At 34.7% G+C, this 14,295-nt stretch overlaps 1 protein-coding gene across 3 annotated transcripts; it reads right to left on the reverse strand.

The window, feature by feature from the left end:
- Positions 1-1,984: 1,984 nt before the first annotated feature.
- LOC123864755 lies at positions 1,985-13,296 on the reverse strand. 3 transcript variants are annotated; one of them, XM_045905391.1, is made up of 12 exons: positions 13,076-13,296; positions 12,773-12,983; positions 12,570-12,693; positions 11,911-12,443; positions 10,513-10,850; positions 9,699-9,812; positions 8,680-9,301; positions 8,091-8,118; positions 7,187-7,264; positions 6,606-6,718; positions 6,151-6,178; positions 1,985-5,998 (listed from the first exon to the last, which is right to left on the reverse strand). In XM_045905391.1, the coding sequence occupies exons 1-12, from the start codon at positions 13,142-13,144 to the stop codon at positions 2,116-2,118; spliced, it is 6,141 nt and encodes a 2,046-aa protein (XP_045761347.1). In that variant the 5' UTR covers positions 13,145-13,296; the 3' UTR covers positions 1,985-2,115. The 3 variants fall into 3 exon arrangements, with proteins under 3 accessions (XP_045761347.1, XP_045761344.1, XP_045761345.1); XM_045905388.1 differs by having other exon boundaries at positions 11,644-12,443; XM_045905389.1 differs by lacking the exon at positions 7,187-7,264 and having other exon boundaries at positions 11,644-12,443.
- Positions 13,297-14,295: the final 999 nt, after the last annotated feature.

Raw genomic sequence — 14,295 nt, forward strand, 5'->3', positions numbered from 1 at the left:
TGCTATTGAGTTACTTTGTTATCTTTACCTATTTGACTTGCAGCTAGATGATGTGATAAGATAAATAATAATTAATTGAAAATTTAAGTGACCACCCAGCTCGCTCAGGTGGATGTTCTGAAAATAGTCTTAAATGAAGTCTAACTTATAAAGAAATCCTAAATGAATAAATATTTCATGACTCAGCGGTTTGATCTGTATACTTTAACTGGTGAATAGTTTTAATGTTTTGACAGATTTCCATAACAAAACTGCCAAAATGTCTTTGTTATGGAACTTTGCTAAGTATTATAATATGTTGGCAACTGACTAAGTTGGGCGATTGAAAACTCGCCCCATTAATAAAATTTAGGCGCCGATCGTGAGCCTATTTAAATTTGTAGAGTGTACTAAATATAGTCTTTAAATTGGAAATTCGTTTTCTATCCTTCTTTAGCAATATTAAAAAGAAAAAGATGCAGATAATCTTAACGCCATTGGCGTCGATTCTGATGTTTCTCTGACTCTAAATTTTAGTGCACTCTACAATAATCAATTTAAACAATAGGCTCATGACTGGCACCAATGTCACGAGGTTTGACAGTTCTAAATTAAATTACGTTTGTCTGTCTTTTTCTTATTACATTGGTAAGAAAAAGATGCCACCAAACTGTACAGAAAGTTAGCGCGTGTGTGAGCTCGCGCAGGTATGGTTCCACGCGCTCGTGTACTCTGTATTGTAAGTATTTAACCTTCATTAACATTGGTATGTTAATGAAGGTTAAATGGGAGATGAGAAATCCCATCGGGCACATGGCTAGTAGGTAAAAAGATTCCTTGTTTATCCCTAAAATAAGGTTAGGTCTTCAAGATAAGGTTTTAATTTATTATAATATTTACTAACTTTGTGTTCTGTGATTTTAGAAAGTAAAATATCTACAGATGGCAGATATTATTTGAAGTTAAGGTAAAAATATTAATTGAATGAAATAATTAATATTTTATGTGATCTTTATACCTAAATAAAATTTTGTCATACCTGTCAATAGTTCTAAGATCGAAATGCTAAATAATATATTTATTAAATAAAATTATTTTTGCTTCTAAAGTTTTGTTATTTATTTCATCTTTTCGAGCAATAGCCATCATAGTTGCATTGGGGCGAAATCATGTAATTTTTAGGGTTCTGTATCTCCAGAGAAAAAGGAACCCTTCGAGGATCACTTTGTTGTCTGTCTGTCAAGATCCGTCAAGGGAATCAAAACCTATATTTTCCCGTTGACCTGATTCTGAGTCTGCCAATCTGCACTTGGCCAAAAAGGATGGACTATGGCCTAACTCCTATTCATTGCGGGAGACCTGTGCTCAGTAGTGGTTCAGCGATAGATTCATTATGAGGATGATGCACTGTCAGCAACTAGCAATGTCTTGGTCTTATAGCACAAGTAAAGGAAAAAATTCGAAAACCGTGAATTTGTGGTTATATCACAAAAAAAAGTATTTTTTTACGACGTATCTTGCCTTCGGGCGTGTGCGAGTCTAACTCACACTTGGCTGTTTTTTTTAGAAAGAATAGTGTGGGCATCAGTCTCAGAGATCGTTTCTAAAGTAATAGTTTGGTTAATAAATTCTTGTGCTGCCATGCTATGCTTTGCTTGCACAGTTAACTGCAACTGCGTTTTCTACCAATCTGAATAATCTACCACACTGGGCAAGTGCGGTTTGGCAGACTTCTCACACCTTTTCAGAACATGGAGAAATCTCAGGCTTGCAGGTTTCCTCACGATGTTTGCCTTCATCGTTAAAGTAAGTGATATTCGAAGTCGATCCCCCGACTAAGAGCCCGTTCGTTTTAACCACTAGGCCATCACCGCTTGTTGTCACTGCACCTAGCAATTAAAATTAATGCGGAGAGCGCCTCTTCTGGGCCTTCGCAGTTCTCGTGGATGCAATCACCTTAGAAGAGGAATTTATTTAGCTATTATCTAATAGAAATAAAAAAATGCATTATTAAACCACGTCAGTTTATTCATAATATACACATAGAAAAAATATTACAACAATAATTCCCATTTTAAGTAACATGCCATTATAAAAATTTCATACAAAAATAAATAACATACAATTGAAACAATTTCAATCACTCTTACTACAGCCAGACTCGGACAGTCCTTTTTTTGTTTTAAGGCTGTAACTTGGAATGGTTAAATCATCCTTGTCAGATGTGGAATGGTTGCGTATGGAGGCAGAAGTTACCTTAACAGACGATAGGTCATCGGCATTACTAAAAAACCCATTGGAAGTATTTGAAGTAGAAGTTGAATGATATGTCTGAGATTTAAATATTTGCACTGGCGTTGAGGTGCGCGCCCTATTGTGATTAACACTAGCGGCACTCGACTGTTCCTCGTCATGTCCTACTTTAGTATGTTTCATCTCCTCTGGCATTTTAGTCTCATACAAAGAAACGAAATCCTCTTCACCTTTTCTGGTCGATTTATTATTAAATGTAATTTTCTTAGCCAGTTCATTCGTAAGAAACTCTTTTACAGTCATAGAATTTGTTAATGATGTTTGCTGAACAGCATTCCGAGAATTTTCTTCCATTTGATATCTTCTAGGTGAACACATTTCCTTGTCACGTTTGTTTGAAACTTCAAGCAATGATGAGGTCGAGTCAGTGGCTAAATTGGGAACATCTTGACTAAAACTTTTCATTTTAAACTGTGTCATACTGGAACTAGAGGTATTAGAAGAGGACGATAAAGCCAATCGCTCTTTTGTTTTCTTTAAAGTTGATGAAGCCCAACCCATACCAAGTTTTTGAAAAGCATTCTCTAAATCAGGATTAGACGATATGCTTAACGTTCCAGAAGTCTCTACTATATTTTCTTTGTTCTTCAGAAATACGGCCGATTTCTTTTTTTCCTTTCTCGCTTTGGACAAAGCTAAAACTGATAGAGTCGATTCCGATGACACTGTTGTCGAATTAACATTTGAACCCGTATCATACTTAAAGGGCTCAGTAATAATTTTTCTTTTCAATAATTCTGCAATGACATCAGGCAAGCTGCCATCAGAGTGAAGAGAACTTAAGTCGTCATTAATTGGGTTGTCTTTAACCACATCCTCAAAATTTGAACCTTCATCTAATCCAATATTGCACTGTTTTGCATATTCTTTTAAACTAATGAAAGGCTTTAGCATAATATCATTAAATTTTTTCATGTCCATCATACGTATTTTAGAATCATCTGAAGAATCTGTTGAAGATACTTTTGACAGTCGTCTAGATAAATTATAATTAGTTTTCAGTAAATCAGGATCAACTGGATTAACCTTAATCAATTCTTTAGCGGTCATGTTATCGTTTTCATCTGATACAAAATGGTCTGATTTTTCTAGCACTTCCAGTTTAGTGTCTTGTCGCGAAGATTGACTTTTAACTTTCATACTCATAGGCGAATCCACTTCAACAACTGTTGATAACTCATGTGGAATAATGTTAATATCTTCTCCACATTTTAAGTGAATGCGAGATAATGCAGGGGGTGGCTTTCCTCTACTTTTCGTATTGTCGGATTCTATATTATGTATCTTGGTTGCTTTATCAGGCTCATTGTTTCGTTTAGAATAGAAGGGTGCTGTAAATATATCTGGTTTAGGGATATCTTTCAAAAGTGGCGTGAATTCTTCAGATTTTTTTGCGTCCACATTTTGGCTATTTAGTTTTTCCGGCATATTTACAGAAGTTAAATTTTTAACACTCTCTTTATTATTCGTCAGTATGTTAGGATCAGATATATGCCCTGATATTTCGGTTGAGAGCTCATTGTTATCAGCTTTCGTTTCAGATTCTGGTGTAGAGTCAGACGAAGAAATGTGATTGTATACCAAAGATTTATTTCTTCTTACTTCTTCTAAAACTTTCGCCAAGTTTGATAATCGTTTAGTACATTTTTCAGTCAAATCAGCAATTTTCTCCATATTTTGCAGTTTATCTTCAGCTATCTTCATAAAATGTATTTCTGTATCAATAAGGCCATTTGTTTGGGTTGATATGTGTGTTGGTGGCTGCGGTGGGTGCAAATGTCTGAAGATTGCGCCAGTAGCATCGGAGTCTGAAGAAAAAGAAGTCATAGTGGTTCTGTGCGCTGGTAACTTGAAATTTTTCTTTTTTTGCGAGTTTACGTACATGGAGTTTTTACACGGTTTTTTAATTACATTTGTACCAGAACTATTGCATCTTTTACTATTTGAAGTTTCCACAATATCAGTACTAGTACTATTTTTGTATTCCGGGTAAGCATACTTTCTTGGAGTGGTAGATGTTTTACTTCGCTTTTCGATTTCTTGTTTATCTATACGCAATAATTTGTTTTCTTCGCGGGCAGATGAAGACACAGAAGTGGAAGGTTTACTTAAACGCTGACTAGATAGGAAAGCATCTGATGGTTTCTTTTTCTTTAATATGTGTTTGGAAATGTTTAATGATTTTACTTTATGTAACGATTTCTTTTTTGGTAATTTGAAACTATTTTGCGTAATTATCGGCACCGATGTTTTAGATTTATTTTCAGTTTCATCTTTTTTACTATTTCCGTTATTTTTAATGCCATCTTCAATTAAGTTTTCTTTTAAAATTTGCTGTTTAAGAACATTTTTAATTTGTTCTAGAGAAATTTTGCTCTCTAAATTTGATTTATCTTTATTCTTATTACATGGCAAATTTATAATAGAACTGCCAGGAGTACTAATAGCACTACAGTCTTGATTAATAATTTCAATGGCCTTAAGACCTTCACTATTAAGAGCCAGAAGTTTATTAACATAGTCTTTTACAACAGGGTTTATGTTATTACTTCTTTTGCTAGTGGAACGTGTATTTAAAGGCTTGCTTTTTGGTGATCGTTTTAACATAGCGTTAATATCTTCAGACGGTAAACCTCTTGAAGACTTTATTTTTGAGGTGCAAGATTTTTTTCTATGAATTTTGCGACAAACATTTGTATCACTGTGGCTTCGGCAATTATGACATTTACATTTTCTTTTCTTCGTTTGTACACATTCACCAGCTGAACTTTCTTTGCTACAACTTCGAGCAGTGTTAGGGGGTGTCTTTGATAGATACCTATCGTTAACTCTACATCTGCAGTCAAATCTATTACAATGTTCACTTTCTATAACATCAAAATTAGAATCCAATTGATTCATTGTATTTTCTGATTCATAAAGTTCTTCTTTAGTAATAATGTAATTTTGTTTTAAAAATTTGGGTAGAACTAGCTCAGGCGGGCTCATGTACGCTGTAGATGTAGAAGAGCTCATATGCATGAAAGCTGGTTTCGGTATGGATAAGTTAAATGAAGTTTGGGTGTAAGTAGATGTACCCGGTCTTGATATCGGATCTGATTTGGGCACATTAGCGGGAATAGCGAAATCATCTTGAAAAGAAGTGTGGACTGCTTTCTCACATAACTTCTTTGATGGAGAATCTAAGTTTGGTTCCTCGGGCATCTCAACTTCGCTGTGTTCTTTATTTAACTGTGCATTGTCTTGTTGAACATTATGTGTTATCTTATTTTCTTCAGAACTTGTCACCACTTTTAATGGTGTCGCCAAACGATCATTTGCTGTGGTATTAGAGGATCCATTATCTTGTAAATTTTGTTCCATTTCTTGTATAATGCCTAAAGAATTCACAGGTTTCGAGTGTGGTGAAGGCTGGTGTTTATCGATATTATTAACTTTTTCAGTGTCTTTCTTTCTCAGTTGTATTACAACTTCGTAGTTGTCATTTTTTAAGAAGCCGGAAGCACCTACGTAAAATTTATTGCTTTCTTGTCCTTCGTCTTCGATCAGTTTAACAAAACCACCATCGGGAAGTCGATTATTAGTTTTGTCATTGAAAGCTGTTGTGAATGAAGTAGCAGATGTAGCAGCCGATGGTTGGGCCACGTTACTATTTTCTTTTTGCGTACTAGAACTACACTTGCAACTAGATGTTCTTTGAAATAATCTGTAACAAAGAAAATAAAAGGTGAGTATGTAAGTAAAAGTAAAGTAAAATATTCTTTATTATACACCAAGTAAGCTAAAATGTATCTACAATCTACAGGTATAAAATTTATACTTATGTTTTGGTGAACTAAGTGAATAATATGAACTAACCTTGTGTTGTCTCCCGCATCTTTGAAATCTGTAATTTAAGAAAACATTTTGAAGCAGATAATAAAAAAACCATTCTTTTCGATGCTATAAAAACGTCATCAAATCAGATAATACGAGAAATATGTGACTCTCCACTTCACGGCCCATCCGTTTAACCTATTTTAACGAAATTGAGTACAAGGATACTTGCATCTCATGGCTACTTTTAGTCCCGGAAAATTAAAGAGTTCCCACGAGATTTAAAAAACCCTAAATCACGCCGAAGAAGTGCATCTATTTTGTACAGAGATAGCTTGCATCTTAGGCTACTTTTTATTCCCGAAAATCAAAGAATTTACGCGGAGAAAGTCACGGACATCATTCACATAGTTCTCTGTGAATAAACCATAGTTTTGTGTAATTACATAAAGTTAAATATTAATTATTATTATGTATATACAGAAAAGTCAGAATACCTTTGTTTCTACTGCAGCAACATGAGAGAACAGTTTTATTACATTTTTGGCTCCGATTTCTTGCGTCGTCTTCATGTGCACCTTCAGTGAAGTACATGGAAGCTATGTTGTCCCTAAAATATCAAACGAAATGTCTAATGCCAAGAGTTACTTTATCTAACTAAACAACTTTTATCAAAAGTATATATGGTAACCGGCAGAAAATATTGTAACGATTTACAATATTTTACCTTAAGAAAGGGATTTCGGCTTCGTAGAGCGTTGTCTCTGTCACTCATACCGATGTGACGTTTTGTCGGTCTCAATAACAGACTACGCTCTACGAAGCAGTTATAGCGACAATCGAAATACTCATTCGTTGAAAATTTCAGTCTCTATGGTGGGTTATATGGTTATTATGGTTCACGAGATACAGCCCGCTGACTGACAGACGGACGGACGGACGGAGTCTTAGTAATTGGGTCCCGTTGGCACCCTTCGAGTATAACCCTACAAAATACTAATTTCTGTGTTGTATTCTTTATATGATATTTGACACTAATGAAAAATGACTGAATTAAGCTAGGTATAGGAAAAATTACCACCACGGCTTGCGGTCAGCAGAGGTCTGCCACATCTCTACATTAGCAGTATAGCAGCTCTTAACGTTGTAGAAATGTCTATAAGGAGTAGACAGGTAGGATTATTGTTAAGGAAAAGGAAAGGGACCTATTACCACAGTGACAGGAATCTCTTTTACTTACATTTCGAAAAAGTTTAACACCTGTATTCACAAACGTTACTATGAGGTCTCATAGTGCGCTTGAACGCACAGTGTAGGTTCCACCAATCAGATTAATGTATCACGTCAATTTACAATGACCTGATTGGTGGAACCTACACTATGCGTTCGAGCGCACTGTGAGACCTCATAGTAATGATTTTGAATACGGCCGTAAGTCACAAATCTTAGACACTTTAATGTGGCCACTATTTTTAAACGGCAACTTCATACTTTAATCACTGCCTTTAGTAATATTTGTTTTTTTTAGTTGACTGGAACTGTTCGATATGTTATTAGTAAGTAGTACCACTTTTATAAGTCGCATCGGCAAAATTCATTTGGAAAAACGCAACCTAACGCCGACTAAAACCAAATGTACACCAATGAAATACAGACCTTATTGCTTGACGTTAAGATTTTAAACACAAGAACAACAGAGACTCGTGCTTTCTCGCTCATAATTCGCGCGTACAAAACATGGCGCGTAGCCAACAACCAAATAGCGGACGGTCGCGAGCTACGATTGGCTGAGATATTTTCGCGCATACAAAAATAAGATTTCTGCGCAGGTGCATCGGCGTAACTTATAAAAGTGGTACTGCTGTTCTTATTATACTATCACATTAATTTATAAACTAATAATAAACAAGATAATGATTACCCTAATTAAAAAACAACAGCTTTAAATGGGCAACAATGGTATAATTTTTGTGTCAACTCACCCATTACTATTCACAGCTTCATAAACACCTGCAAACAAAAAATACAAATCATTAAACATCATCTGACCTGTTCTTGTAAAACTTGCAAAAGGTAAGCATCAATCAATCAATCAGCCTGTTTGCGTCCATTGCTGGACATATGCCTAGTCTATATAACATAGCCATATCACATTCATAAAGGTAGTATGCCCTTTATGAATTATTGCAATGGGAATCCTGTCCCACCTGTTATACGTTGATGACAGTATGTCAGTACCTTCCCGCAAGTCTCAACAACAACTGTACGAAGTTTCAACTAAATCGGATGAATGATGAGCAAATGGATAGGTAACGAACACAGAGACAAACGTTAAATTTTATTAAGCTTAGTAAGATTAGCTGTTGTTCGCGACTTGGTCCGCGGTATATGTTATGTAATTTATAGCCAATATTACTCCTGGTTAATGTAGCTTTCTAATGGTGAATGAATTACTAGGACTGTTCTAGTAGTTTCAGAGTTTATCAATTACAAACAAACAAATAAATCTTTCCTCTTTACCATATTAGTATAGATTTTAATTTTTAACATAATAACCTATAATAGGATTACCTTCTTGCAGTTGTTCAAAGGAAACACCTCTCTGTATATCAACAGCAGATTTCTCTAAGTTTTTAGTTTTCTCCAGTTTATCTTCTTCATCTTTCTCTTTAACTTCATCTCTTACAGAAGCAGAATTCGCGAGTCTTGTATTAGTTTTACCTTTTTTGCGCTCCTTGCTTTTCTTATCTTTCTTAGATTCAAGAATCTTATATATTATAATTCTCTCTGCATCTTTGAGTCTGGAATCGTCCTCAGTTTTATCTTTTTCTACATTCAAATTCTCAACTGAGCTTGTTTCTGACGAATCATTGACATCAGAATCATTAGTTTCTTGTAGTATAACAGTTTCAACAACTCTCTTGCTCTGTCTGTCGTTGCTGACGTCTTTAGTTGGGGGTGTATGCTTATGTCTTGATCTGTATTCATGGTAACTGTCAGGTTGGCTGAATTTCACAGAATTTCCAGATTTGGTTTTAGAGTTTGAGTTAGGAATAGTGTGGACAGCGAGACTGCCATCGCTTTCAGGAACTGGCATCCAGGAGTATTCAAAGTCTTTTCTCATTTCCCTTTGTATTGGTGATCTTGTTTTGTTTCTTCTGTCTTCAGATATTGTCGCTTTTCTTTTAGAGTGCTAGAAACATTATACAAGTTAGTCAAAATACTTAGGCACAGTTTATACAGGTGCAGTCAGTGACTGAGGCGTCACACTTTGTGATCAAAAGCTTATATGGCAGATACACATAACACACAATAAGATGCTGCCAGTAAAATAACGTCTACTCTAAGTCTGTAGGAGACTGTAACAACTGTAGGAGATATATATGTATTTAACATCTCTGCCATTTCTGTATAAACGGTGCCTAAGTGAATAGGTTTTTTTTTTTATTTAATTTATAAAACAAAACTCAACCACCTATTCTTTTCTTTTATTCGAAATATCGTAAAAATTGCGTGCTTTTAAGAAATTTACGTTACAATATAGTTTTTAGAAGCACCACACCACATCACATAAAATCACAGTAATCTACCTTGCAATGGTGTTTGTAACATTCCTTTTCAATTTTTTTGAATTCTTCTTGAAGTTTCCTCTGGTGCCTTTCATTTTGTAGGTGCTGATGATGCTCATCCATGTATGCTGTTTTCTAGGATAAAAAGATATATACTTATACAATAAAATAAAATATAACCCACAAAAGTTGTGAGTGTTTAGTGCACATACTCAGGATAGGACTATGCACTTTACATTCTCTCTCTGCATCATATTACTCATTGCTGAAGGTCGTGACCGCTTTTCATTAATAACATAATAGTGGAGTTTTTCAGGGATAATAATGCGGCAGATTCCCAACCCTTCTCATATAACTCAACTAACAGAACCTTTCGGTTTTTACAGTAATTAGCAGATATTACTGATTAATACCAAGACTGACAGCTGGCCGTACTCTGTGAGGCAAGTTCAACGTTGGTGGCCAATTCTGTTGCTTTTTTTAAAATTTAGATACAAATTAGCCCTTGACTGCAATCTCACCTGGTGGTAAGTGATGATGCAGTCTAAGATGTAAGCGGGCTAACCTGGAAGGGGTATGGCAGTTTTCATTAAACCTTTGGTTTCTACATAGCATCGTACCAGAACGCTAAATCACTCGGCGGCACGAGTTTGCCCATAGGGTGGTAACTAGTGGGTCAACGTTCCTTTACATAGTCATGACTAGGCAACACATCCCCCCACTTTACATTATGATACTTTAAAATCTACTCCTCATTTTTTTTTTTTTGTAGAAAAGACTTTTCTCTTAACAATCAATTTGTGATAATTTTATCCTTAAAGTAAAAAATACTTACTATGGGTTTGTCCCTCGTGTTCTTCGCAAGAGAATTCAAAAATGCTAATGTATCCCTGTATTCTCTATCAACATTATTTTTAGTTATAGCAACTTTGCTCCTCATATCTTTCTGATGTTTACTGGACTGCTCTTTCTCCAAGGAATTTGCAATAGTAGTCTCTTTCAAGGCTTGAGCATATGCATCTTCTTCAGTCTTGTTATCACGGGATACAATTCTCTCATCACCGCATGGCAAGTCCTGTATATTTCTTGTGTTGTGGTTATAAACTGTTACAGATTTTTTCCTGCTTAGGCCAGTGTTTGGTTCAGTTGAGTGAGACGATTTGTCTTTATTTCCTAGAATTGAATTATTTCATGAAGACAATGCATACATAATCCATATCCATACTTAGTATTATAAATATGAAAGTATATCTGTCTGCCTGCTAGCTTTTCATGGCCCAACAGTTTAACTGATTTTGATGAAATTGGGTACAGAGTTAGCTTACATTTTGGGAACAGACAGGTTACTTTTTATCCCAGAAAATCAAGGAGTTCCCACAGGAGTTTTAAAGGTTAATCCGTTTAACTGATTTATATGACATTTGGTATACATACTTATTGCTTGTGCTTGTTGTACGTTATAACTTTGTGATTAATAAATATTCTTATTCTATTCTTAAAGGTATCTTGCGTTCCGGAAATTTACATAAGCTACTTTTTATCCTGGATAAACTAAATGGACAAAATCACAGGCATTATCTAGATTCTAGTAGGTATATAAAGAATTAGAAAAAAACTAAAAATGTACTGAACACAAAGGACCACATTATTAATTTTAAATACCTACACTAATAATACCACAAAAACTCCTGAGAATCTAAAAGACTATTATAATACATATTATTGCATTTGTATCACTGATTGTAATTATTCTGATTTATTGAAATGTTTAATGTTTAAATTACAAAAAACTATTTTTTACTAATATAATAATGAGACTTTAATGATAAATTTAAAACAAACTTCTGGAAGCCTTTAGAGAAAAAATTATCTGGTGGATTAATTAATGCAAAATGACCCATTGCTACACCATTTACAATAATGCCACAAATACTCAAACTATTTCATTAAACACAGTTTTGATCACCTGTTTGGTCACAGGTTCCAAACAAAGTGTGAGGTCTTTTATGAGAATGTTGCTCCTTTGGTGCAGGGCTAGATTGTCTTTTTTGCAATGTTATTGGAGAGCTGAGAAATTTATTAACAGGTGTCCTCATTAAGGACTTATATAAACGACTTGGATAATAATTTTGTTGGCACAAGTAGGGACAAAAACCAGAGTCCTCAGCTTGCCACGACGGAACAGGAATAACTTGCTTGTCGAGCACATGGCAAACATTATCAAATACATTACCATCTGTCCTTGCTGCTCTAGTACGTAGAATTGTTTGCTTTATACTTTGCAAGTCATCTTTTTTACTTGAACTCGGTTCAGGCTGTCGTAACCTTAGATTTCTATTTTGCAAGTACTCTGATACTAGTGTCAAGGATGTTTTTGCAGGGGCTGGATCTTCTTCGGTTATGCCAGTTATTCCTCCTCGTAAGCTTGAAGGCATTTCATCGCTTAAAGCAAACAAGTTAAGCCTTTTACTTTTATCTGTTTTCTCTGTTGGAATTTGTGACTCTTTAACACTGTCGTCTTTAGGCAGCGACAGAACAGGCACATTTGGTTCCCATTCATTAGGCAATTCTTCAGATTCCCATTGGGTTCCCATATCATTCTTTGTTACATTGCAATTGTCCTTTTTGGCATCTTGATTTTGATTAGTGGTGTCACATGAAACAGGTTTTATTGGGGCATCTTCACATTTTTTTGAAGTTTGTTTTGTCAACAAACTTTTCGTAACTGCTGTTGATAATTCTCTGCTTAATTCATTTGCTGCATCTCTGCAATAAAAATATTTAAATAGGTCAATTACTTAGTAGAATGTAGAATAGAAAGTTAAAAATAAAAGCAAAGAAGGAAAGCCAATAGAGGTATTAATGCATGCACAATGCTATGATCACACAAACCTTGCTTGTAATTTTCTATCCAAAAGTTTCTTTTGTTCATCCAATTTTTCTTGTTTTTTCCTCCTTAAAGCTTCAGCTGCCTCTTTACCACGTAACTTAGATATATCTGTCTTCTTTACACAATCTACAAACATTTAGTAAGTAAAACACCCAAGGTAATAATACTGATAAAGTTAATCAATGAAATATACAAAGTGGAATACCTTTGTCAGTGATCTCTAAAGCATCTTTGTGACCATCACCAACTTTCTGCAGTCCCTTGGAATACAGATGTTCTAAATGTTTTACCAATTTCTCTTGGCAGTCGAAATATTCTTTTTCTTTCCTAGCATCTATACTATCCAAGTGCCGCAAGTTTTCAATTTTTGCGCGTTCTCTGATTTTCCTAGCAATATCCTTTGACTGTTCCCTAACCTAAAAAATATGTCAATGTACCGTAGAACCTTCACACTGAGTTTGTTTTCTTTTTATCACATTTTTTTTACAAATAATATGAAACCTCTAACCTGTTGCAATCTTAACTTACGACGCCGTAAAAAATCGTTTGTTTTAAAAACGTCAACTCTCGAAGTCATATTCACAATAGTTTTACAAAACAGAGTAAATTAGTATGTAACAATGGTTTGTTCGGTTTGAATAATAAATAACATTTTTAACAAGCATGAAACGATAAAACTTTTTAGAAATTCAAACATAATTATTTCACTTCACCAAACGAACGAATACGTCAAAATGACGTTAAAGTCTGTCAAAATCAAATTAAAGTTGTCAAATAGCTGTCAAAATACAAACGTCAACGTGGTACAATGCGACAAGGATCTTTTGGCGCGTGGATCCAAACTCGAAACTAACGCTGCCATCTCGTGTTGCTAATTAAGAAATCTGAAATTCACTGGTTTTTTCAAAATACTAGATCCATTTTTTGCCATTTCCATATAATAAGTTAATAACTACACTAACATCACGATATACTGTGGAATAGATACAGCATCATTAATGTGTCTGCATCTTATAGCTATAGTTAGTTATTTAGCAATAAGTAACTAACTAGTTAAATATAACATTTGTGTAGGTAATTAGGTAAATATATTTGGATCTCAGATTGGCGGATGTTGGCTGATGCTTGCTGTACGTTTGCTGTATGTGGTTGATGTGGTTTATCACAAGCGTGAAGCTCATCCAAAGAAGTGCAGTCGGTTAAGTTTATAAAGACCGCTTTGAATTTGTGTAGGTAGAGTTTGGCTAGTGAAAAATGACAGTCGGCTTTTTTCCAAACTTTTTAGTGGGCAACCCTAAAACGTCGATTGACGTCAGCCATTTCTTATGTAAGTATGACAATTTAATTTTGATACTTGGTTTATTAATTAAGTTTTCTAAAACCATGTCTCTTATTAGCACATAGCTCTTATTATATTACGATTGTAAGCGATACGATATTAGATACATCATTGGTTATGATTTGTGATTTTAACACAAAAAATATTTTCTTTGACAATAAAACTGGAAGGTGTATCAGGGACGTCAAAATGTCTGGGAGTCGAACCCCCAACCCCTTATTAAGGTCTAAAAACGTCGAGGTTTGTAAAACCGGATATGTGTGAAAACATTTCTATGCTGTAAATTAACATTTAAATAAATTAAATAATTGTAATTATCAAATTGAGTTATTCAAATTTTTTCACTATAATTTTGGGGATGCCCTCCGATTTTTTTTTAAATTTACCGG

This window comes from Maniola jurtina, chromosome 4 (assembly GCF_905333055.1).
Source record: "Maniola jurtina chromosome 4, ilManJurt1.1, whole genome shotgun sequence".
Taxonomy (NCBI): domain Eukaryota; kingdom Metazoa; phylum Arthropoda; class Insecta; order Lepidoptera; family Nymphalidae; genus Maniola; species Maniola jurtina.

Coding starts and splice junctions, on each gene's coding strand:
- LOC123864755 (XM_045905388.1), bottom strand. CDS start 13,144: ATGACTTCGAGAGTTGACGTTTTTAAAACAAACGATTTTTTACGGCGT. Junction 9,813..10,512: donor ACACGAGGGACAAACCCATA/GTAAGTATTTTT, acceptor TTTTTATCCTAG/AAAACAGCATACATGGATGA. Junction 5,999..6,150: donor GATGCGGGAGACAACACAAG/GTTAGTTCATAT, acceptor TCTTTGTTACAG/ATTATTTCAAAGAACATCTA.